The sequence below is a fragment of the Prionailurus viverrinus genome, chromosome C1, assembly GCF_022837055.1.
Source record: "Prionailurus viverrinus isolate Anna chromosome C1, UM_Priviv_1.0, whole genome shotgun sequence".
NCBI classification, from domain to species: Eukaryota; Metazoa; Chordata; class Mammalia; order Carnivora; family Felidae; genus Prionailurus; species Prionailurus viverrinus.
This window is the reverse complement of record NC_062568.1, coordinates 24,907,313-24,933,597: the sequence shown is the minus strand read 5'-3', so window position 1 is coordinate 24,933,597 and position 26,285 is coordinate 24,907,313. Positions and strand designations below refer to the sequence as shown.

Here is a 26,285-nt window from a genome sequence, read left to right as displayed (position 1 = left end):
TCAGGTCATGATCTCGCGGTCCATGAGTTTGAGCCCCGCGTCGGGCTCTTTGCTGACAGCTCGGAGCCTGGGGCCTGTTTCGGATTCTGTGTCTCCCTCTCTCTGACCCTCCCCTGTTCATGCTCTGTCTCTCCCTGTCTCAAAAATAAATAAAACGTTAAAAAATAAATAAATAAAAATAAAAATAACTAATGAAAGCTTATTTTCAAAAGAATCTCAATCTTTTCTACACTATATCATATCATAGAGTGTAGTTGTAACTATCAATATTTATATACATGTTTAGACCTTACATGAATTCCACCTGGATTTTTTTTTTTTTAAGTTTATTTATTTATTTTGAAAGAGTGAGTGTGCATGAGCTGGAAAGAGGCAGAGAGGGAGACAGAGGATCAGAAGTGGGCTCTGGGCTGACAGGAGAGAGCCCAAGGCGGGGCTCAAACTCCAGAATGAGATCATGACCTCAGCCAAAGTCTGACACTTAACCGACTGAGCCACCCAGGCGCCCCTCAACCTGGATTTGAGGTAATAAGAAAAACATTACCTCCTGCTAGCTAATGTCTACTTTAATCTATTCCAAATGCTACAAATAATAAAAATATTGATCCCATTTGCATTGGTTTGAACCAATTTTGAAAAAATATATGCAATATAGTAAGTACTTAAGTATTGCTTCTTTTGACCTAGCAAAATTCCTTCTTGTTCTAAAAAGAGGAAATTACTTCAAATATCAAGGTGAAGACCTAGGATTGAGAGAATTAATATCTTGGAGAAATTCAGAGCTACTCTTGCTTTACTTCTTACTGCTAGCTAGTAGAAATTTCTTTACCTACTTGCTTCTACTGAAATGAAGGGGAGGAAAAAAGCCACAGTGGACAACTGCAACTGTGATAAGCTGACCAAATTACAGACGTGCCTATCTGGCTCAGTCAGAAGAGCATGTGACTCTTGATCTCAGGGTTGTGAGTTCAAGCCCCACATTAGATATAGAGATTACTTAAATAAATAAACTAAAAAAAAAAAAAAAAAAAAAAAGACAAAAATTATAGACGTGTGTATAGTGGAGCTTGAAGTAAATTAATCCAAGTTCATCAATTCTTCAAGTTAAAAAAGGGCGGGTAAGAATAAATGGGCATGTTAGGTCTGCTAAAACCAACTGGACCCATATGGTTAGCCAGGAACAGTGGTCCCTTTCTCATCTGAAATTAAAATTTTATTCCTTGTCTCCCTGAGCAGCTGCTTCAAATTTTCAGGTATTGTAATGTGAAGCTTTAAGTGCTCATTAGAAATTCTCAGAGAGTATTCCCAAATCACCACATGGTGCTATACTCATTTTGGTGAGAGGTCTATCAACACAAATTATCTATTTCATCCTGAAAGTGTAAAAATTGTTCACCATGACATATAAAATACATGGTTTCTTTTCAACCAACGTATGCAGGTGACAATTGCTTATGTATAGGAACAAGGATATATATATATATGTATATATATATATGTGTGTGTGTATATATATGTATATACATGTGTGTATATATGTGTGTGTGTGTGTGTATATACATGTGTGTATACACACACACACACACACACACACACACACACACATACATACATATTTTAAAGATAGAAGTAAAAAGTTCACATTTTCTACCTAAAGATAACAAGTATTTGAAACTTTTGGGAAAATAATCGTGTTATCTCCCTGTGACATCCTGCAATGATCCACATGGTTTCTGGAGAAGTGAAGAAAAAGAAACATGAAAAAGAGGCTATAAGAGGAAAAAAAAGAGATTATTTGGGAAATAGTGTGAATTTTCCTAAGAATATGAATGATGAATAACCATCATAGGACTCCTTTAAAAACACCTCCATGTTTAATTCAGCCAAGTAAAAATTCACAATCCTAGTGATAAAGCCTACTCATACTAATGAAAATATCATTTCTCAATTATAGTAAACATACTTTATATGGAACTCTTTTAACCAAAAGAGGCAACATTATAAAACAATGCCAAACACTGCTTAGAAGTCTGATAGAAAATAAATATAATTGAAGTAATCACTCTTTTGAATAATTTTCAAGAAGTACATACCCTTTGCTACCTTTCAAGCAGAGTTTAAAATTCCAAAATTATTATTGTTAATTACAACACCTAAGTAGTTCCTATAATTTCTGTTGTTTAAGCAGATTTCTATCAAAATCAGGACTTACTTTGTAGGACTGCAAACCAAACACAAGCAACAACTGAGGGAAAAATTCTTTTAAAGTCTATTGCATCAATAAAAACACTCAAACATACTTTTCAAATAATTCCCCAAGTTTACCACCCCGTTTTTTAAAAACTGCCATCTCTCATCTTTAGAAGCATTCCAAGGTTTACTTAGATTACCCCTGGAACTCAATGTTTAAATTCACCACATTAAGAAAAAAACATACAAGAAAACTTCCAAGCCTACGAATTAAATCAAAGATGGATTCCCACTATTAGCTCTTACCTACGATCCTCTGATTTGGGGATTGGGTTGGTGCAGCGTTGGCTGTTATATTTGGCCACATATTCACATTGCTTGAAGGGGGCAGTCTTGTCCTCCAGAACGTGTCTGATACAGAAAGCGTAGCCGTTGAGTCGCCGCTGCTTGCACAGTTTGGGGCTATATGAGCACAAGGGCTTATTGTCAACCTCAGAGAAGTGTATATGTTTCCCTTCATACATCACGTGACTCTATTCCTTGTGAACATCAGCTAAAAGACCACCACAAAAAAAGAAACCCAAATGATAAATCAGAGAGTATAAGGCAGATTTAAGTTGAGAATTTCACTGAGGGACTTCTGGCCCCACAGCCATACCTGATTTTAAATCTTCTGCACCATAGCAATGTTAAGAGAACCCCAAGGATACCACAGTTTGGAATGCTGCAGAATCAAGATGAAGCAGATTGTCTACAAAAATATCAAAAGGCCTAGTTAACAAATAGGAACATGAAAAGCTTGCTCACCTGGGAAGTGAAATTCTAGGATATCACCCTTCCTAATGGGATGGATTCTTCATTGTAATCCATCATCCCGACATTAAATTCAAATAATAAGAGACATGATAAAATATCAAGTTACCTTATCCCTCCAAATTGAACTAAATAACTTTTACTCTGGTTAAGTGTTGTAAGTACCTCAAAGTTACAAATGTCATAAACAGATGTCATAAGGTGGCAGGTCTTTTTTATTTCATTACTGGTGACTGATTGCTGCATCTGTTTTCAGAGCCCAGATCTTTTCACAATACCAGTAGAATGAACCTACAGACCTAAAACTTCCCTCAGAAATTCAACATTTTTTGATACGTTGGCAAAATATTTGGCAATTTGCAACAAATGTTCCTATGAAATACAAAAAAAAAGGAGGCAATCCCTATTTTAAAAGTCATTTTGCCTGTAATATTTTCCACATTTATCCCATCCAAACTATCAACTTCTTGAGCCCAAAGGCTCTTCACCCAATACACTGCTACCATTCAGTGCACTGCTATCCATAAACGCTGCTCCCAACTACACTAAATAGTCTAAGAATCATGACTTCTAAGATTCTGGAGTTTTAGTAACAAAATGCAAGTTAGAAATCACATAATGCCCACTACCTCTCTACACACAAAATGTCCAACAGGAACATTTACATATTGTAACTCCATATAGTCTACAATGAAACTGAATCAACTGATTTGTCAAGTCAGGACTGTATGTGGGCTGATGTGGTCTAACACTTTCTCCAGAATCCAAAAGTCACCCAGATGGCTGATGAAATAGCTTGGATCCTAGCTACAGAAAAACTCAAGAAATACTCTCTTCTTTACAAAACTGAATAGGAAATTCCTTACACCAATAAATGACAAGATACATAAATACTTAAAGGACTCAGAAGACAGGTTTGCCAAAATCTGCTACTTTCGGTGTTACCTTGAACAAATAATAAACGCTCAGTTTTCTCATATGCAAAATAGGGGTTAATAGTAGTAGCTATGTTACCATCACGTTGCTCTAAGGATCAAGTAGATAACAGAGCACACAACCCACCAAGTATCAAGCACTGAACAAATAGGAGTTACTAAAAAATGTCAATGCTGGGGCGCCTGTGTGGCTCAGTTGGTTAAGCTTCCAACTCCGGCTCAGGTCATGATCTCATAGGTTGTGAGTTCAAGCCTGCTTGGAATTCTCTCCCTCTCTCCCTGCCCCTCCCCCACTGGCTCTTTCTCTCAAAATAAACAAACTTAAAACAAAACAAAACAAAAAAATGTCAATGCTCTCCCAAGAAGACATCCAGATGGCCAACCGACACATGAAAAATGCTCAGCATCACTCATCATCAGGGAACTACAAATCAAAACCACAATGAGATACCACCTTACACCTGTCAAAATGGCAACAGTAACAACTCAGGCAAAGACAGACATTGGCACGGATGTGAGAAAGATCTCTTTTGCATTGTTGGTGGGAATGCCAGCTGGTGCAGCCACTCTGGAAAACATTATGGGGGTTCCTCAAAAAACTAAAAACAGAACTACCCTAGACCCAGCAGTTGCACTACTAGGCATTTATCCACAGGATACAGGTGTGCTGTTTCAAAGGGACACATGCACCCCCATGTTTATAGCAGCACTATCCACAATAGCCAAAGTATGGAAAGAGCCCAAATGGCCAACGATGGATGAATGAATAAAGAAGACGTGGTATATATATATATATATACACAATGGAGTATTACTTGGCAATCAAAAAGAATGAAGTCTTGCCATTTGCAACTACGTGGATGGAACTGGAGGGTATTATGCTAAGTGAAATTAGTCAAAGACAAATATGACTTCACTCATATGAGGACTTTAAGAGACAAAACAGATGAACCTAAGGGAAGGGAAACAAAAATAAAAACAGGGAGGGGGACAAAACAGAAGAGACTCATAAATACGGAGAACAAACTGAGGGTTACTGGAGGGGTCATGGGAGGGGGATGGGCTAAATGGGGAAGGGGCACTAAGGAATCTACTCCTGAAATCATTGTTGCACTATATGCTAATCTGGATGTAAATTTTTTTAATTTTTTTTTCAACGTTTTTTATTTATTTATTTATTTTTGGGACAGAGAGAGACAGAGCATGAACAGGGGAGGGGCAGAGAGAGAGGGAGACACAGAATCGGAAACAGGCTCCAGGCTCCGAGCCATCAGCCCAGAGCCTGACGCGGGGCTCGAACTCACGGACCGCGAGATCGTGACCTGGCTGAAGTCGGACGCTTAACCGACTGCGCCACCCAGGCGCCCCTGGATGTAAATTTTAAAAAATAAAAAATAAAATAAAATTTTAAAATGCCAATGCTTTGGGGAGCCTGGGCGGCTCAGTCAGTTGAGGGACCAACCCTTGCTTTCAGCTCAGGTCATGTGTCTCCTGGGTTGTGTGCTGGAGCCCCCACGTAGGCCTCTGTACCGACAGTGGGGAGCCTGCTTAGGATTCTCTCTCACCCCCTCTCTCTACCCCTCCCCCACTCATGCTGGCTCTCTCTCAAAATAAATAAATAAACCTTAAAAAAATGTCAAGAGGGGCGCCTGGGTGGCGCAGTCGGTTAAGCATCCGACTTCAGCCAGGTCACGATCTCGCAGCCCATGAGTTCGAGCCCCACGTCAGGCTCTGGGCTGATGGCTCAGAGCCTGGAGCCTGTTTCCGATTCTGTGTCTCCCTCTCTCTCTGCCCCTCCCCCGCTCATGCTCTGTCTCTCTCTGTCCCAAAAATAAATAAACGTTGAAAAAAAAATTAAAAAAAAAAAAATGTCAAGAGGTGCCTGGGTGGCTCAATCCGTTAAATGTCTGGCTCTTGGTTTCGGTTCAAGTCCTGATCTCACTCTTCGGGAGTTCGAGCCCCACGTGAAGCACTGCACTGACAGTGCAGAGCCTGCTTGAAATTCACTGTCCTTCCCCTGCTCTCTCTCAAAAATAAATAAAATAAAAACTTTAAAAAATTTTTTTTAAATAAGAACTTTCCCTTTTCACTTTATTAGGATACAAGGAAAAGTTGTATTAAAAATTTTAATTTAACTGTCCTAAAGGTCTAGATGTTCAGGACAGGAAATATTTCAAAGCAAACTCATGCTGTTTCATTTTTATACTCTCTCTTTGGCTTGCTCATCCACCTGGTCAACATAAATATTTCATAAATTAGTTCAAGTAAACCTCTGTGAACTTCAGGGGGAAAATACACTGGATATAAGTGAAACAAGTAATTTATAGAACTAATTTGATTGCCATTGTGAAAAAGCAGCAAATCTAGCTGCATGAGAATATTTTATAAATAACAGAAAGAAAGGACACCTGGGTGGCTCAGTCAGTTGAGCGTCCAACTTCAGCTCAGGTCATGATCTCACAGCTTCTGAGTTTGAGCCCCGTGTTGGGCTCTGTGCTGACAGCTCAGAGCCTGGAGCCTGCTTCAGATTCTGTGTCTCCCTCTCTCTCTGCCCCTAACCCACTCGCATTCTGTCTCTGTCTCTCTCAAAAATAAATAAACATTAAAAAAAAATTTTAATAAATAACAGAACAAGACTGAGGGCAGGGATGGAGGGATATGATGGACCACCTTCACTTTTAAGACATATTCTAGGTTAACAATCACATCTGTGTAGATTGATGATTTCCCCTTTCTTTCCAATTTTTATACATCTTTTTTTCTCTATTTGAATTGGCTAGAACTGCTGGAATGATGCTAATAATAATGGCAACAACTGTTAATCCTGTTAAATGAGAATTGCTTACCGTCAACAGTAGGAATAATGCAAACTTTTTATAAGACATATTTCCTATCATGTTAAGAAGTATCAAGTAATTCCTATTAAGAGTTGTTTAGGGGCACCTGGGTGGCTCAGTCGGTTGAGTGTCCGACTTGTGCTAAGGTCATGATGAGCCCTGCGTTGGGCTCTGTGCTGACAGCTCAGAGCCTGGAGCCTGCTTCGGATTCTGTGTCTCCTCCTTCCTCTCATGCTCTGTCTGTCTCTCAAAAATAAACATTAAAAAACAAATAAAGAGTTGTTTCTTTTTTAAAATAAACTCAGAACTGATAGTTAATTTTACCAAATTCTTTTTCAGCTTCTCAAGAGAAAATCATTTTTCTCTTTTATACTTTTAAAAACACGGCACTTAGTATTTCCCATTAGTGATGTATTTAGTATTTCCTGATTTCCTGATACTTCATCCTGGGATGAAGGCAACTTGGTCATCATGTATTATTCTTTTAATGCGTCACTAAATCACACTTGCTAATTTTTAGGATTTTTGTAATTTGAGACTGGTCTAGCGTTTAGTTTTTGTGTGCTTTTTCAGAATTTGGTATCAAAATAATATTTCAAAAAATAACTTAGCAAATCTCTTTTCCTATGTACTAGAACAAGTTAAAAAGCACTGCAGTTATGTTTCTTAGAAGGATGCCTGGGCCTCGTGCTTTTTTGTGTAGATCAGGTTTTCATACTTACCTGCACGCAATTTAGCAATAGGACCACTTACATTTAATTTCCTAAATATCCGTGATGCATTCTCTGACTCTGCGTCTGTTCATACACAGGTGACTCGTGCTTTCTCCCTTTGCTCATGATTAGGCTCAATGGGGGTTTATCTGTTTAAAACTGTTACCAACATCTTAAAAGAAAGGTTCAAATCTCTTAGATTTATTAATACCTCCAAGTATGTTTTCTAAATCCATCAATTTCTGCTTTTATATTTGCTAATACCTCCTTTCTGCTTTCTTTCCATTTTATTATTATTATTTTGTAACTTCTTGGGATGAATTCTTCTCTATCATTCTTTTCTTTAGTAATTTACTTATATCTATGAATTTTCCGCTGAGTACGACTTTAGCCATATCCCGTAAGAACACACAGAATTCTGATGATTGGTATTACTAGTTGATTCAGATTTGATTTTTCAATTTTTCCATTAGCCCGAGATTGTTTAATTGTCTCAGCTGGCAGAGTTTTATGCTTTCCTTTGCTTTAGTTCTATAAGAATAAGGAGAATATGGATATATCTCTGCTTTTTGGATTTGACTGATATTTTCTCTGGGATGTAATAGGTATGCTTGAAAAAGTATTCATTGTTTCCATGGTGTGCTGTTTGCTATTCCGTATATCATGCTATTACCTTTTACTTTTAAGTTTTCTAAAGCATAGTTTTAGATCATGGGTCAGCAAACTGGCTTAAAGGACAAATTTGGCCCACTACCTGTTTTTGTAAATAGTTTTACTGGAACACCGTCCTGTTCATTCATTTTACATGCTGTCTATGGCTGCCTTCACATCATAATAGAGCTGAGTAGTTACAAAAGAGATCATATGGTCATGACACTTAAAAAACTCACTAAATCAATCAATCTCTAAAATATTATTTGCTGGTCCCTTTTCAGATGCATCTCTTAATGGATATAACTTTTTTGTCCCAATCTATCATTTTCTTCTAATAAATGAGTAGTATCTAATTTATAATTTTATATTTATTTACATGACAAATAGTTTGTCCTAATTTTATTTTTTTCGTATTGCTTTTAGCTTTTAATTTTTTATTAAAAATTTCGTTATATAGTCTGTTTTCCTGGAAGATTTATAGTCTATGCCCTTTAGATAACATCTCTTCACTCCACACTAAGAAAAGAAATTGGTATATGATTGACCCTCTGAATAATGTGAGAGTTAGGTGCACCAACACCCTACATAGTCAAAAATCTATATATAACTTTCGACTTCCCAAAAACTTACCTACTAATAGCCTACTGTTGACTGGAAGTCTTACTAATAACATTAAACAGCTGATTAACACATATTTTGCATGTTATATGTATTACATACCGTATTCTTCTCTATTTTCATTTTGTAACTACCCAATCTCTAATTTTTCCCTTATATTTCTGTACTGCCATAGTTTATAACATTATAATATTTACACTTACATTTATTTAATGCTAATCACTAATCCTTTAACTTAGTGTTCAATTCATCTATTAATTCAGTAGTTTATAATACAGTCACCTCCCTTCTCCAGCCTTGCCCCGCACCCTGCAGGGCTGACTTAGGAGAACTACGCTGTGCTTTTTCTGTTCAGAAATATGTGTCAATTGATATTATACTTACACGATAGCTTACCTGGACATAAAATTCCTGGGTCATATTTTTTTTGTCTAGTGACCTTGTGTATTTTTTTTTTCCATTTTGACTTAATAATAAGTCTTTACATTTAAAGATTAGAAACCATTCTAGAATTTCAAGTCTTTTATTAGGGGAAACTCTTCCTTAATGTCTTGGTAAGTTCTTTCTGCTTCAATGATTCTATTCTTCAGGGGTTATCAATTATTGGTATGTTAGATTTACCATGCTCCGTTATCTATCACTCCCTTTTACTTTTTCCATTTTGGATTGCTCAAATCTCTCAAGCTTACCTCCATTATTCCCAACAAGTGTGTATCTGATGCTTTGAAAGTGACCTTCATTTCTATAATAACTACGTATATATTTTTTCTTTTGTAACCTGTTCTATCAGCTCACTCTTACCTCTTCCCGTTGTCCGATCATTGATTTCTTGAGCTTTGTCTCCTCTTTAAACTCCTGCTTCAGAGAAGCCATCTCACCCCCAACTCACCCCCAACTCCACACACCACCTGTCACCATAGGGAACTATGTTCATAATTTTCACTTGCTGGGCTCTTTCTGGAAATGATTATCACCAACACTCTTCCCTTGAAGCTTGACTCAATGCTGAACTTGTCTCCCCAACTCACAGAGGCCCAAAGGCCATAGATTTTCAGGGGATGATAATGCAGGCTTCATTTCTCTTCAGTGGACCAAGATCAGCAGCTGTAAAGATACGTGCTTCCAGTTTCTCCTCTACTCTAAACTTCTCGCAAAAACAGTATCACTGCAGTCCGTAATTCAGCCCTCCCTCTGGCCATTCAGGGAGCCCAATGTACATACCAACTCTGCCATTCCACATATGCAGGTTATTGGTTTTGCTCCCAAGGTGTGTCAGCTATTTGGGAGAAAGCTGCATCCTCACTTTGCCTGAGATCACGCTCTCGCGGCATGCTCTTACCTTGACTCAATTTTCACTGCACTTACCAGCACTCATTCACTTATTCTGGTTATAAGGTTTTGTTAGTTACCAAAGAATGAGTTGCTTTTGTTTCTCACGCTCCTTGTTACTTCTAGTTGGTTTGAAGAGAACAAAGATGTCAGTACTCTTTATATGTTAAAATTCTGTATGGTAAAATATATCAAAATAAAACCAAAATCACAAAACAAATGTTATTACCCAATTTTTCTGTAAGCAATCCATTGCTTCTGTAATCAATTATTTTTTATTTTAAAGAATCAATATGCTATTTAAAAAGTTAATAAACTTGGGGCGCCTGGGTGGCTCAGTCAGTTAAGTATCCAACCTTGGCTCAGGTCATGATCTCATGGTTCGGGAGTTCGAGCCCTGCATTGATTGGGTTCTGCACTCTCAGTGCAGAGCCTGCTTGGGATTTTCTCTCTTTCCCTCTCTCTCTCTCTCTGTGTCTCTCTCTCTCAAAATAAATAAACTGTATTTATTTAAAAATAAATAGTTAATAAAGTTGATTCAATTCATTTCACTATGTGAAATCCACATGACTCTAGCTTTAATGGCAAGTATTTACTAATCACTTGTGAAAAGTTCATCATTTTCTCAGAAGCTGTGGAAAATAGTAAAAGACACAATTTTTAACTAACATAACACTGTGTTAACTAAATGGAATTAAGATTAAAACCTAAATTTAGAAAAAAGACATAATTTTTGCCTTTAGATGATATCGCCTATGAGACAAGATGCATTCAAAAGGAAGTGTACAATTGGAGGCCCTCATGACAGCTGAGCGGCCCAGGCTCCTCTAGTCTCATCAAATCTAAGAAGCTGCTCCCTGTCTAGAGCAGTGGACATCTTCCCTGTTCGTGCTCCCACCTGGGGCCAGACCTAGTCCAATCCTTCAGAAGCCAGCTTAGTCATGGCCACCTACAGATTCCCAAAGGCTGGGTTAGGTACATGCTCCTCTGAGGTATTCCATGCATTTCCCTGTTTCAGTGATCATCACATTCCACTGTAACTGCCTATTCTGCTGTCTTCTCTCCTAAAAAATAAGTTCCCAGATGGACAAACCATTTTCTGTTCATCATTATATCCCAGGGCCTAGCACAGTGCCCAGAAGTTAACAGGTGCTCAATAAATAGGTGCCGCTTACATAAATAGCTTCTGTGACAGTAATTCTTAATTCCAGGTGGTCTACCTAAAACAGAGGTTACAATTCACCCAGGGATCATTAAATAATTTAAAATCACTAAACTGGCACTTCGGACAGTCTATACAGTAATTTCTAATAGCCACAGTCATATACCAAGAGAAAGTATAATTTAGAAACTTTAGGGGTGCCTGGGTGGCTCAGTTGGTTAAAAGTCCAACTTTTGCTCAAGTCATGATCTCACAGTCTATGAGTTCGAGCCCCACGTTGGGCTCTGTGCTGACAGCTTAGAGCCTGGAGCCTGCTTCAGATTCTGTCTTCCTCTCTCTCTGCCCCTCCCCCACTCGTTCTCTCTCTCTCTCTCTCTCTCTCTCTCTCTCTCTCTCTTTCAAAAATAAACCTTGGGGCGCCTGGGTGGCGCAGTCGGTTAAGCGTCCGACTTCAGCCAGGTCACGATCTCGCGGTCAGTGAGTTCGAGCCCCGCGTCAGGCTCTGGGCTGATGGCTCAGAGGCTGGAGCCTGTTTCTGATTCTGTGTCTCCCTCTCTCTCTGCCCCTCCCCCGTTCATGCTCTGTCTCTCTCTGTCTCAAAATAAATAAACGTTAAAAAAAAAATAAATAAATAAAATAAACCTTAAAAAAAATTCAGAAACTTTAAAGTTTTTATGAAGTAACATCAAATAGATATCATATAAAGTGGCACCCAATGTCTATTCAGCAAATAATGTTTAAAAAATAAGTAAGAAAGGGGGCGCCTGGGTGGCTCAGTCGGTTAAGTGTCCAACTTCAGCTCAGGTCACGATGTCACAGCTCGTGGGTTTGAGTCTCGCATCGGAGCTGTGCCTACAGCTCAGAGCCTGGAGCCTGCTTCCGATTCTGCGTCTCCCTCTTTCTCTGCCCTCCCTTGCCTGCGCTCTCTCTCTCAAAAATAGATAAACATTTAAAAAATAATAATAATAAAGAAAGAAAAAAGTGACCTTGTAATTTTTCTGTAAGTCTAACACTATTCTGGGATACCTGGGTGGCTCAGTTGCTTGAGGGTAAGACACTTGAGAGCGTCCAACACTAGATTTAGGCTCAGGTCGTGATACCAGGGTCATGGGATCCAGCCCCACTTCTGGCTCCCCTGCAAAGGGCTCTGTGCTGAGCATGAGGCCTGCTTGAGAATTCTCTCTCCTTCTGCCCCTCCCCCATGCACATGCATGCTCTGTCTCTAAAATAAAAAGAAACAAAAACCAAAAAAACCCCAAAAACATTTTAAAATAATAAAAGTGAGAATGCCTTCAATTCTGCCAATTCAACCTTTTTTTTTCTTTTTTTTTTTTTTTTTTTTGAGAGAAAAAGAGCTTGCCCACGAGCAGGGGAGGGGCAGCGTGGTGGTGAGCACCCTAAGCAGGCTCCACACTAGGCCCAGAGCCCCACAAGGGCTCCATCTCACTACCAGGAGAGAACTCGAGGCAAAATCAAGAGGCCAACACTTAACCAACGGAGCCACCCATGCACCCCATATTCAGATTCTTTCTAACTCAAAGAATTCACTGTCTACCCACCTGCCCTCTTCAGTATTTGCCACAAGGTGCCAAAGCTCTTGCCAAGGACCTCTAAGACATTACAGAAAGATGTTTAATTTCAACATCTTAGAAACAACTTCTATTTAACCTTAATTTTTTTCTATCTACCTGTGATCAATTTTTCTTCCCATTTCTTTGATTTTTAATATTTTAAAGTTCCACTAAAAACCGACCCTATATCATTCTACGTTTTGAACAATCAACACTTCGCCATTTTCAAATCCCTCTTTTAAATGCTCAATTTAATCTTCATACTTAATATTTCCAATTCCCTAATGTATTCAGACTCACTTTATATACCATAAAAGGAAAGAATGTTGGAGAATGGCCCTGTGCTTTGAAATCTAGCTTCCTTCTAAATGAATTACTATTTAATATCAAAATCACTCTGTCTATAAACTGGGCACAACTCTTCATCTGGTCTTCTCTACATTAATGGGTTTTTAATTAAAGAAGAAATCATAACAAAAGCACTAAAGTAGATCTCAGAAAAAAAAGAAACCTATTTTTTTTTCATTTTTTACATGTAGCCTCCTACAATTGACGTTATTTACCCCTAACTCCAAAGGTGAAGTTCGACATAAAGAGAGGAAACGTATAAAGTCCACATGGTCTTAACCAAATTATTACTGTCTAATCCATGAAGAAGAAAAACTATACCTAAACTCTATTTTTTAACACATGATCAGTATCACTTGAAAAAGATTAAAAAATCCCAACCACACTCAATTTATTGACAGCGATGGTAGATATTATCTTCTGCTGCGGAAATAACTTGTTGGGACTGTAAGTGGATCTGTGCTCCCTTAAAGAACACAATGCAAGTAACTGAACACTAGAGAGCAGAATATATGCCGTTATTTATTACTAAAAGGCAAATGTAATCACTACTGAGAATAGTCTCACAGAATTAGTATTTCCACAGCAAACAGCAAACATATCCACATACTGGAATTCAAGAGTGGGAAATAATGGTTAGGTATAAAATCTTAAAAAACAAACAAACAACCTTCCTGGGTATTATATTATAATGCTGAGTTTAACTAGAAAAGAAAACACTTCCTTCCCATAGTTTCTTCTTTCAAATACAGCGGAAGAAGATATTAAGCAGGGAGAAAAGACAAGCCTTTAACAAAGCAACCTATGGCCCTTTCAGTCTTCCCACAGCAACACATAAACCAATCTGACCAAAATATGAACATTATTCTCTTTGGGACTGCCACTGTACCACATCCATGCGGAAACTCTGCATGTCATTACTGTTCTTTTGAGTCTCATGTTTCAGAAGCATGTTCATTTCACTGCCACAGCAGATTCCCCTAATTGCTCTCTGTAATTGTATAGTTTAGCCCCTTTTAGGAGCCTAGACTTATGACATACCTTACAATTTTTTTAAATCGAGCACTTTAATTCCCAGAATGTTAGCTTTCTTAACATATTTAATACAATGAAAAAAAAATTTACTTATCCCTGAGTCCTATACTTTCAAGGCTCAAAAAACTTTTCTACCCATGCTATGCTTTTTAAAATTATTTTTGTTATGATGTGTGTTTTTTGGTTTTTTTTGTTTGTTTGTTTTGTTTTTTTTTTTTTTTATTTTTTTTTTTTCAACATTTATTTATTTTTGGGACAGAGAGAGACAGAGCATGAACGGGGGTGGGGCAGAGAGAGAGGGAGACACAGAATCGGAAACAGGCTCCAGGCTCCGAGCCATCAGCCCAGAGCCCGACGCGGGGCTCGAACCCACGGACCGTGAGATCGTGACCTGGCTGAAGTCGGACGCTTAACCGACTGCGCCACCCAGGCGCCCCAGTTTTTTTTTTTTTTTTTTTGAGAGAGAGAGAGAGCACGTGTGCATGAGTGGGTGAGAGGGGCAGAGGGAGAGAGAAAATCTTAAGCAGGCTCCACACCCAGCAAGGAGCCTGAGGAGGGACCTGAACTGATCCCATGACCCTGGGGTCAGGACCTGAGCCAAAATCAAGAGTCAGACACTCAACCAACCAAGTCACCTAAATGCCCCCTTAAGCTTTCTTTGAAGTTTGTTTTTTTTTAATTTCTTTTAATGTTTATTCACTTTTGAGAGAGAGAGTGAGTGGGGGAGGGGCAGAGAGAGAGGGAAACACAGGATCCGAAGCAGGCTCCAGGCTCTGAGCTGTCAGCACAGAGCCTGAAGTGGGGCTCGAACTCACAAGCTATGAGATCATGACTCACAAGCTATGAGAACTCACAAGCTATGAGATCGGACGCCCAACCGACTGAGCCACCCAGGCACCCCTGAAGTAAGTTTTCATTCAACTTCATGGAGCACCAAAAGGTAGTGAGATACTAAACAGATAAGTATACTGATTAAAAAAAAAAACAAAACAAAAAACAAAAAACTAACATCGCACATAGCAACGTGAAAAGCGGTAAAATTAAGACTCGGAAATGAAAATCTTCCCGCTGATGTGATCTGAAGAGAAAGATCAGTGAGAAAAATTGCCTATCACCCCAAAACATAAACGATATTCAGCATAAAGTTCAAACTAAAATACTTGAAAATAAACCAAATAAATGCTTATTGAACATCTATTATGTGCCAAATACTTTGCTGTACAAATGAGTCTGCATTATGAATTTAAATTAACATGGCCCTTAAGCTAGTTGAATTCCTTGGCTGATTAATATTAGAGAGGGAAGGACAGTTCTGTGGCAGGTGTCAGTACCCTCGGCTCTATCGCATGTCAGAGATGGTGCTCCAATCTGGTTCTGCTAAGTACTAGGTGTGTGACCTTGGGCAAGTTATTAGGTTCCAGTTTTCTCCTATGTAAAAGAGAGGACTATAATAGTATGCACCTCACTGAGTCCTTCAGGAGAATTAAATTAGGTATTTCATGAACCGTACTTAGCATGGTACCCAGCACATAGTAATCACTTAATCTTAACTACTATTAGAAGCAGTAAGAAGTAGTTTATTGGTATTATCATTTTAATCTAGAATCTGCAGGGCTAAAATGCACTCTCCAGCTGCTAGTGGTTTTCTGAATGGTACAGTGTAATTCTCCATTAAGTCAGGGCCTCCCACCTTCTTGGAGCTAGAGTAACAGAATCCACTAAGAATAAACCATATAATCTACATTAAAAATCCAGTGTTAAAAATATTTTCTATGTTCTATAGAGTCACTATATCCTGATATTCTCGTGATGCGAAACATCAACTCAATGAGCAGTGCTTGATTTGGCTGCAGCATTGATGAGGTCCACTTAATAAACCTTTACAACAAAGGCTTCTGAGTCCCTATGCAAGCCATGGTCACACTCCATTGTGACAGAAACCCTATATTGCAGGACCAGAAGAAAAACTAAGATATAGCTATAGTCCTCAAAGTTCTTTTGTTCTAAGAACCTGAAACTAATGGCCTCTTTGTTGCTAAATTCCACATACACTTTTCCATCCCTATCTTACTTAACCTCTGCAGTGTTTCACACTGTTGACCACTTTCTCTTTCTTGAAAAGCTCTCCTTTCTGGCAGCTCCGTGGATTCCTTTCTCTTGCTCCCGCACTTAAATGTCAATGTTCCCCAAGACTTTCTTATTCTTATTTTGTAGGGATGGATGCAAGGTAAAACGCCTAAATGGGCCACAAGGGTGGGACAGGGACAGACTTTGCTCCTCTAAAGGTGGCTGACTCAAACCAGTTCTAGCAAGTTGTTGTGATATTTAAAAAAAGAAAAGAGATAAATGCAGACCCAAGGTTTCTAAATTTTAGCATTTTCAAAAGGCAAGAAGCCAGATTTCCCATTAAATTGTTAAAATAGAGATGCGTGACCTCAAGCAAGTTACTTTATAAATCGGTTTCCTCATCTATGAAATGGCAGTGATAAAGTCACAAATTTTACATAAAGTGAATAAAACAAAACATTTCTACAGCCCCTCGTTTTATCTTCCACTCTACATCTACCCCAAGACTACAGGTTATGATCCCAAGTTTAGTTTGAAAACACATGTACGAATCGTAAACACACCTAAATGCATTCTTCTGGAGAAGAATCCAGAGTCCATCAGATTCCCCCCAAAAGACTTCAGAACCAGACTAAGCCAAATGTTTCTGCTTCTACAGCTTTAGCTGTCATCTCCATGACACGATCCCCAAATCGACATCTGGCCAACCTATGCAGACCACTTTACCTCTGTGACCAGCCTGTCCACTGACTTGTCTCCATCTCCACTGTCATTCCCAACGCCTCAGTTCAAACCTTCCATCTCTTCTTAGCAGCTTCCTCTCTGGTCTATTCCAGTCTTGCTCTCCTTCACTCCAATCTTTGTACAACTCAGATCCTCTGAAACGCAAATAATTTCTTTGGCCAAAGCCCTTCAGGGTCTGCTCACGAATGTAAAAGGAATCCAAACTCTGGAGCCCATCACTTAAACTCCCAAGGACCTGACCAGGCTGACCTCTCCCCCTCCCACTATTTATTCCTATTCCTACAACTCCTACAATTTGCAACACAGAATACTCTTTTGTCCTCAGGCATTTATTCCTACTAGCAGGTCCCACCTCTCCGAATGCCTTTCTAACTCCTCCCATTCGCTTAGGGCAGAAACCCTAAAAGTCTAGAAACCCTGGAAAGTCCTTCTTTTCTTTGAGGCTTACCCCTAGGCCAGAATAAATAGGTTCTCTTCCTCCAGGCTAATCTATCCCTTATCATTTAATGTTGTAAATGTCAGCCTTCCCCCCCCCCCCACCCCTAGACTAAAAACTCCTCAAGGGCAGAGAATGTGTCCCAGTATTACAAGGCCACAGTGACCAAGAGGAAACTAATCTGGTAAATGAATGAAACATCACTGGTTCTGGCAACTTCCACCATCACCCCAGGTAAACATCCCACCCTCCTAAGGTGAGCCCACCAAAGTCACAGACTTCCTCAGAGCTCTGCAGCCCAAACACACACACAAGCAGGCAGATAACTACAAGGCTTTCAAGGGAGCAGCTGGAAGTAAAGTAAACCCGCTTTCGATGCCCACTGGAGTACTTACCAGTCCTTTACATCTGCCAACTCACAGAATCCAACGGCTAGACCACCATCAAGCTGCTGAAACTTCTATGAAAATCCTGCTAACTTTTCAGTGGCACAAAAAGGTATTTGCCCCATGAAGGCAATTATAATATTCTATCTGTACTCAAATACAGTATCAGTATTAAATTCTTAGTATTGGTAATACATAGGGAGCCAAGAGCTTCTTGACATTGAAAACACATCCATAATACGAAGAATCTTTAGAGGAAAACATTATATAAAAGTCACGCACCAGGCACCATTTTAAAAACTATGCGCAACTCCTTTTAACTGTCATGGCAACCCTATGATAAAGGTATTATTATCACCCCTTTTCACAGATGAAGAAACCGAGACTTAATGAAATTAAGTCAATTGGTCCAAGTCACGTGAGAGTCCAGGCCGGTCTGAGGTCAGAACCCAAACACTTAACCAACACGAAACTACACAACACTTAAATGCAAGATCCTAAGATTCAGCTGCGTGCACATCCAATCACACAAGGAGAGAAAACACAACCAAAAATGTTAACAGTGGTTATACCTCTGAGTGTGATAGACAGGGCCGAGTGGGGTGAATATGAGCTAGTATAACTTGTAGTCAGAAAAAAGCAAACAAATAGAAGAAATGGTATTTAGATGGTTTAAAAAAAAAAAGGTTAAGGTGGGTTACGAGAATAGTTAATGAGCACCTACCAAGAGCCAAGCACATAGGCCATCTCATCTAATCCTTACGCCAAAAAATGTTCTATTTCCGTTTTACAGATAAAGAAACTAAACATTAAGTAACGCTCCCAGTGGAAGAGCTGGGATCAGAACCCAAAGCCCAGTCGAAATGTGCCTGACTGCAGGATACCACACAGCTAAAATCTAACCAAAAAGCTGTTCAAAAACAAATCACATTCTGGGAAAGAATCAGAACCAAGTAGCCTGGCATAATAAGTGCAAGGTGAAAAAGAACAGAGGCCTAAGGTTTTAACTTGAAGCTTTAGTCACTAGTTATCTCTGAAAGTGTCTCAAAGAGCCAGAAGCATTGTCTAAAACTAGCCATCACAGGGAGGACTCTGGGACAGACCTGTACCTGATGGAGTGGGAAGGAGATTCCATTGCTGTTTGTTTTGCAAAGCAGAGTCGTATTAGCATAAGTTAAATGGACTTAAATGTGACTCCATTGTCAAAGCGGCAGAGTATCTGCTTTGGGGACAATTTGCTGCTTCCAGCCCAGACTCACCCATTCATCTATTGTTTACAAGTTCCCAGGTGTGTGGGGGGAGAAATGAGGTGTTACAAGTCTGCGACTATTGCTAACTGTATTCAGATATAAATGACCTCTCATTACCCAGAACTACTGTTCCAAACCTGGACGGTGAGAGCGGCTAACCCTTAGGGAACATCTCTGGTAAGAATGAATGGATCAGCACTTTTTTTGACAGGACATGTTTGAATGCTCTGACTTTGAAATTTTAAAATCCATATAAACTACAATCTCATTTCTCCAAAATAGCAGTAATATGATTTACTGAGGAAAATAGCTGGGGTGGGGGCCTACACACATTTCCTTATACAATCTTCCAGAAGAAATAAGATGCAATTATTTCACTTACAAGTTACAATAAACATCTACTTTTGAAACTGAATACTTAACAGTGAAACATATATTAATTACCTTAGCAATCTAAAATTAACTCAATATTTGCCCTGAAACTCTTATTAGTTTCAAATAAAATACAACTTTTAAAAGTGTCAAATCTTCCATTCCTTCAAGAATAAAGTAGCCCATGACACAATTAGATTAGGAAATTTCTGTAGGTTTGGGACAGGGTGGGAAAAAGCAGAAAACTCTGGGATTTGTACATACAGTTTTTGAAAGCTTGGGAAAGTGAAGTCGATAATATATCTTAAAGCTAGCAAATTATGGGGCAAAGATTTTTTTTTTTTAATCCTAAAATGTTCTAGGAAAAGAGACTCACTGAACGATTTCTTCCATCCAACATGCTCTAAAAATAAGGGCAAGCTATAATAGAAGTAACAATTCTGAGTACACAAGTACATGAAAACGTCCAAGTCAATAAGCAATTTCAATTAATCGATAAAGTTGAACAACCATTAAGCGTAATTTGCATTTTTGTATGAAATCCATGCCTCAAATATCAAGCTTTCCTTAAGTAAAATGCTAAATGGCTGGATATCTATCATTGTGGAGAAACAGGAGTTTTATTTTAGGCAGACAAAAGGAAAAGAAAGACAGAAGAATCATAGGAGGAGTCTCACTTCCACGCCCGACAGGAGTCAGACCAAGTCATGGGTGATCCATAGCTCTGCTCAAGTGCCAGCTTCTCACTAGGTAACAGTGCTGGGGGGGGGGGGGGGGGGGAGGAGGGGGGGCTGTGTGGTCAGAATGTGGAACACCTCTGCCCATGAACGACAGCCTGATACCGGGCAGGACACACACACAGACACACAACATAATGGCCTGGGTCCGCTAAAAAAAGAAGGGGGGAAAAAAAAAACAAAAAACGAAAGAGGAAAAATAACTTGCAAACTTTTGCCCACACCAGGGGCTGGTAGTGGGGGCAGGGGACATTTAACGTTTCCACTTCCATACTAGAGGACAACCAGAAGGTGGTTAAGTGTAGCCACAGGAAACATCCCATCCCTGAAAACCAGGAAATCGAGATCTGGAAATTTAAGTTTTTTACTTTTTGTTTGTTTGTTTGTTTTTGCAACTTGCAAAGCTCGTGGCACCAAAATAAAACTAAAATTGAACCCGTTTAAACATAGGGGAAAAAAAAAATACCAAAACCACACTGTGTCAGCTACGTTCAGTTCCCTGAGGGCTCTTCCACAGACCCTTCTGAGTTGTGGCAATAACAAGTTTCCTTAAAAATCCCCATTTTTCGATGTCTAGGGTCGGACATAATATCACATCAATCCAAGTAGTTATTGTCACAATAAATAAGCCACTCATCCTTAAACTGTAGACCTGGTTTCAGAAGCTGCCCTGCCCACCTCCTCTCCCTCCTCCTAATTTTTAATGCTTCCAAGCGTTCTGACAACCAGGGTCTCCCCCCTCGGGTTCCGTTCGTGTGTCTGATATACCAGACGCTGACCAAATAGGACAGGAAACTCCCACGTCTGGGGGCTGCTCCAGAAATCCAACCCCCGCTAATGACAATCTCCTCACCGCTCCCTTCGTCTTTCCCTGTGCGGGGACCGTCCAGGAAAGGGGGGCTTGAGACCCGGAGGAGTCCGAGAGGAAAGGAGGGGGCGTGCTTAATCTGAAATGAACACCCCCGGTTTCTGGAGCAAAGGCTAAAAAGGCGATTAGGAGAGCCAGCCCAGGAGAAATACCACCTGAATTTACCTCCTCCTTTCCCACACCAAAAGCCCAGTCACTAACTAATAAGCTGAGAAAATTCCCTGGAAAACTTTTCCAAACGGGCAGAGAAGGCCCTCTCCCCAGCCTGGGGGCTCCTGGGGAACCGGCAGGAGTTTGCAGCCCGGGAAGGGCTCGCCGGGGAGTGGGGTGGGGCGGCGGGCGAGGGGTGCAGGGGCGGAGTACCTTCAATGGACAGGAACTGGCAAAGAGTTGCAAAATAGCCGAGTGCTCTCCTCCACGCCCTCGGGGGTCGCGGGCGCTAGGACCAGGGCTCCCCGAAAGGAGGGCAACCCCCAATTCGGGCCTAAAAGGAAACTTTCCGGGCCGCGGCTGCACCTGACTCCTCGCCGCCCCTCCACCCCACCCCACGCCCGCCAGGCCGCCCGCCCCGCCCCGGCCTGGCCGCCCAGAGCGCAGAGGGGAATAAATAAATTCAACTATTACCGGAATCGAGGGTGGGGGGGGCGTCGGCGAGAGACCAGGGGTAAGGGCCGGGCGGGTGCCCATTCCCCACTCCTAGGCCCTGACGCCCCTGTCCCGGCAACCCGGGCCTGCCGCCCCGCGGGGGAGCCTCCCGGCCGGCGCACGATCGGGCCCCGCAGCGCCGCCGTCCCGCCCGGAGGCCCCGGGGGAGCCGGAGGGGCGCGCGGAGGCCCGGGGTGCCGGGGCAGGGCGCGGCCGCCGCGGGGCCCGCCGGCCCGAGGCCTAGCCGGCTCCCCCCCAACCCCCCGCCCCGGCCCACACCCCCACCCGGGCCCGCGCAGGCCGCGCCGCTCGGCCGGCTCGGGCCCCGGCTGGACCCCCCGCCCGCCTGCCGCCGCCGCCGCCGCCCGTGGGCGCCCCCAGGCCCTGCGGCCCCCAGCCCCCGCCACCCCGGCGCCGGCCCCTCTCACCCTTTCATTCTCTGTCCGGGGCCTGACGCGGGCCGGCGGATCCCCGGCCTCACGTAAGCGCGCTCGCCGCCCGCCCTGCCTGCGCGGCCCTGCCCGCCGCCCTACGGGAGCCCGGGGATGTGGGCCGGGCCTGGGGCCGCCTCTGCTTACCTTTCAGCTGCTTTTTTTTTTTCTCCTTCCCCCCTTTTCCCTCGGCCGGGCTGACAGATCAGAGTGAGAGGCGCTGGCAATGGACTAGGAAGCTCGGCTGCCGCTGCTACTGCTCCCCCCTGGGCTCCGGCGAGAGCCTTTCCCTGTCAAGCAAGAGGGGTGAGGATCATATTTTTATTTTGGAAACTAAAAAGTGCTCCCAGGGTCGGTGATTATTAAGGGGAAATCCCTGAATATACTCTCCAGCCAAGAAGGCAGGGCTGCCGGGGCTGCACAAGAAGAGGCAGCAGCCTCCTACAGCACCACTACAGGCACTGCGAGGACATAACACCAGAGAGCCGCTCCTCTGCCCTCCGAAACGACAACTTTCCTACCATCTTGGAGGCAGAGGAAAGGGGGGCCGGGGGGAAAAGTGCACCCGCTCCCGATAAAGTGCAAATTTCGACTTCTCATCTCTGGAAAAAAGTCCATACCGGCCGTCTACACTGGCGCCTGGGGGAGAAAGCAGGGAAGAAACTGGGGGTGCTTGAGAAACGTTTTCATTCGCACCTCGGGGGAAAATGTTTCTGCATCTTCTGATGGAAAGAAATCTTTACAAGACACAGGTTTTCCGGTGATTATTGTTTTCTGTTTCCTATGTGATTTTTTTCCAGGTTGGTGGCAGTGGCATTTTAATTTTTTTTTTCAGGCTAATAATGATTCTTCTCCGTTGCGGATCCAAGTTCTGTGTCTGGTGGTCAGTTTATAAATTTGTACTTCAAGAGACTTCATAGCCACTGTATCTTATATTGGTCTATGGATATGTTTTTACATGCATATTTGCAAGTCGCTTTCTATATAAAAATTTGTATTATATATTCCACTCAAAACTGAGATTGCCAAAAGACAATTGTTAAGGGATGTCTTTTGTCTCCTTGTCTCAAAGCTATGTAAATAAAACCTGACTGTCCAGAAAGGCATGATACAGCTGTTTATTTTTCACAGTGCCAATAAAGGCAGAGATCACTGAGAGGTTAAATACAATTTAAGTATAACTGAGCACATTTCTGAGAATAATCCTCATTCTGTTATGGTCTACCCATGAAGAAAGGTTACTGTAAAGCTGGAAATAGACTTGAAAAGACAGCTTTAGATTTTCTTTAAAATTGCTTATTGAGGAAATGTGCTTATTCTACCCAGATATTTGATTTTCTAATTAGATTCTTTAGGGGTTAGACCTTTGGTGCATCGCATGTGTTGCTGTCCACTTTCTGTGTCACAGAGTGGAAAAATGTGTGTTTTTGTTAGAGTTGATATGTTGTTGGTTCTTAACTTCCAGTGTGCTGCCAGCTGTATAAATCACTTTTAATATATTGCAGTGGTTGTCACAGATCTACTTTTTTTAAATGAGCACAGCTTAGTGGATAAATGGGATCAAAGTTACCCAAAGCTGAGGTAGCACCGAGATCAGAGAAGGGTACCGCCCACTTGCAACAATTCCCATGGACTCTTACTGGAGGAGAATAAGTTACAGAGATATTTTCCTATTTTTGCGAAGAAAGAGAATACCAGAAAAATTATCAGAGGAACTTCTTATATGTTCTACAGGGAATGATGAACTGAATCTTGTACTAAAAGTTATTTTTCTGACATACGTTGGCCAACCGAGTGGGAATGGATTTGTGATGTTAGTGCCTCGAATCAGCAGAATATTTAATTTCTCTCATTTAAAATGTATTGCAAAGCATTTAGAAATGACTGATGACTCCACTTAAAAATGTTTACTTTTTGGGGCGCCTGGGTGGCGCAGTCGGTTGAGCCAGGTCACGATCTCTCGACTTCAGCCAGGTCACGATCTCGCGGTCCGTGAGTTCGAGCCCCGCGTCGGGCTCTGGGCTGATGGCTCGGAGCCTGGAGCCTGTTTCCGATTCTGTGTCTCCCTCTCTCTCTGCCCCTCCCCCGTTCATGCTCTGTCTCTCTCTGTCCCAAAAATAAATAAACGTTGGGAAAAAAAAATTAAAAAAAAAAAATGTTTACTTTTTGAGATTCCAAATTTAGAAGAAATTCCCATAAGGTTAAAGTGAGTTCAGATAATACATGTATCAGATAATTATTAGTTTCATGTTGACCCCATCTTTGTCCTCTAAATTTGAATACAGTACCTGAATACTTTGGGTTTTCTTTTTGTGGCCTTTTATTTTTCTCTGTAGTAGAAAAATCTGAAATAATTAAGGTGTAAAGTTAACAGATTCTTATCATCTTGGAAACCTCAATTGTGAAGTTGTGTTCTATGTACAACTTTTTAAAAAACATTTGGAGAGCAAACACATTGGTCATAACAAGGAAATTACTTCTCTTAACGTGGAACTCTAGTGGACTCAAAAAGCAGGTTTTTGAACTTGTTCCTATATGTGATGTGACCTTATAGGTATGCTTTACATTTTCAAGAAATTAACATGTGTTCGCTTTAAGCTGACTGCACCCTTTTATGCAATCCCTCTTGTGACACCCAAACTTATTTGTGTGATAGGGATATGGGATATGGTGCATAATCTTAGCATCTCAGTGTCTTTCTCTTTATAAAGCCTGACTTGTACATGGCTATAATCCATGATGTTTATCCACCAGCTGAGCTAAATAACCCAGACCTGGGGAATTACAGCTTAACCAAGAAAGAAATCTCACTACATTTTGCAATATTGGTGAATTTAATTGGCCGGTATTTCAGGTGATAATTGAATTCCTTTTAGGTGCTATGTCTCCCCAGTTCCTAGATGCTAAAGGTGCTAACAAAACTACTGACATAATTAATCTTAAATAACCCTATTTTTGCTCAATAAAATTCCCAATATTCAAATTTGTCTAACATGATTGAGCACCTAGTGCATTTTGGTAACCTTGTTGGACACTTTATGTATGTGCTCTCATTTAATCCCCCCAAGAGCTCCAAACAGAGTTATTTTTCCTTATTTTCTCTCCTCCTTCTCCTCCTCCTCCTCCTCTTCTTTTCCCTTAAATACTGTTGGGATCACTTCTTGGCCCTAAAACTTAATAAAAAGATTTCAAATTCTCCTCTAGAATTTCCGAGGTGCCTGCCACAGCTCTATGTTCTGGATCTGGAAATGCTAAATTCCTGCCATGTGCTCTGTGCCAAAACCAAATGTTGAGTAGCCAGCAATTGGAGCCCTCTTCATCAGTGACAAGTGGCCTAGCTCACCTTTGTGAGCTGGTAACTAAGTCTCTCCATTATGTTAAAAAATGCAAAAAGATAAATATAGTTGCCACTTGAAATAGCACTGTGATTGAGAGACTTCCTCTTGATCCTGAAAACTAACAGTACATGTTGTAAAGTACTAGCATAATTGGAAATGCCACCTGTGGTTGTAAAGTTATGCTATTTCATAAAGATCTAGTTAACGGATGACAGTGCATCCATGAATGCCAGGTTTACCTTATGTGATACGTGGAGCAATAGTGTCTTTTATTTATTCTGTTAATTTCGGAAGCCTTAATTTCACAGTTTGGCCTGTAGGTGAAGTAGGAAATGTTTGCCTTAATATTTTTACTATTGGAATCTTTAATTGATCTGTATTTTGGTATTAATGATTGTAATTTTGTAAAAATTAACCACCTTATTGTGAACATTATAGTGAAGTGAAGAAAATACCACCTGTATATCCTTTAAAGGTCTCATTCATAGATTGTGTGGATTTCAAGTGAAAGAGTTTTGCATACTTAATATATTAGACATCTTTAAGCAATAAAGCCATGACTTTATTGGCAAATGTTTGCTGACAGAATCATTAAGTGTTTAAAAAGACAGTGACAGGGCGCCTGGGTGGCTCAGTCGGTTAAGCGGCCGACTTCGGCTCAGGTCATGATCTCATGGTCTGTGAGTTCGAGCCCCACGTCCGGCTCTGTGCTGACAGCTCAGAGCCTGGAGCCTGTTTCAGATTCTGTGTCTCCCGCTCTCTGACCCTCCCCCGTTCATGCTCTGCCTCTCTCTGTCTCAAAAATA

General features: G+C 41.0%; 1 protein-coding gene across 8 annotated transcripts in view; it reads right to left on the bottom strand.

The window, feature by feature from the left end:
- Window positions 1-22,416, bottom strand: part of INO80D (INO80 complex subunit D) — a 72,840-nt gene extending 50,424 nt beyond the window's left edge. For 3 of the 8 annotated variants that reach the window (XR_007154732.1, XR_007154733.1, XM_047870611.1), the window contains exons 1-3: window positions 22,289-22,351; window positions 2,849-2,941; window positions 2,497-2,743 (exon numbers count right to left, since the gene is read on the bottom strand). Coding sequence is in view for 5 of the 8 variants with exons in the window: in XM_047870611.1 (XP_047726567.1) it covers window positions 2,497-2,714 (218 nt within the window). In the remaining 3 variants the exon portion in view is untranslated. Of the gene's footprint in view, window positions 1-2,496; window positions 2,744-2,848; window positions 2,942-21,428; window positions 21,583-22,138; window positions 22,173-22,288 lie in introns of those variants that run through there. The other 5 variants (XM_047870617.1, XM_047870612.1, XM_047870614.1 and 2 more) reach the window with 5 other exon arrangements.
- Window positions 22,417-26,285: the final 3,869 nt, after the last annotated feature.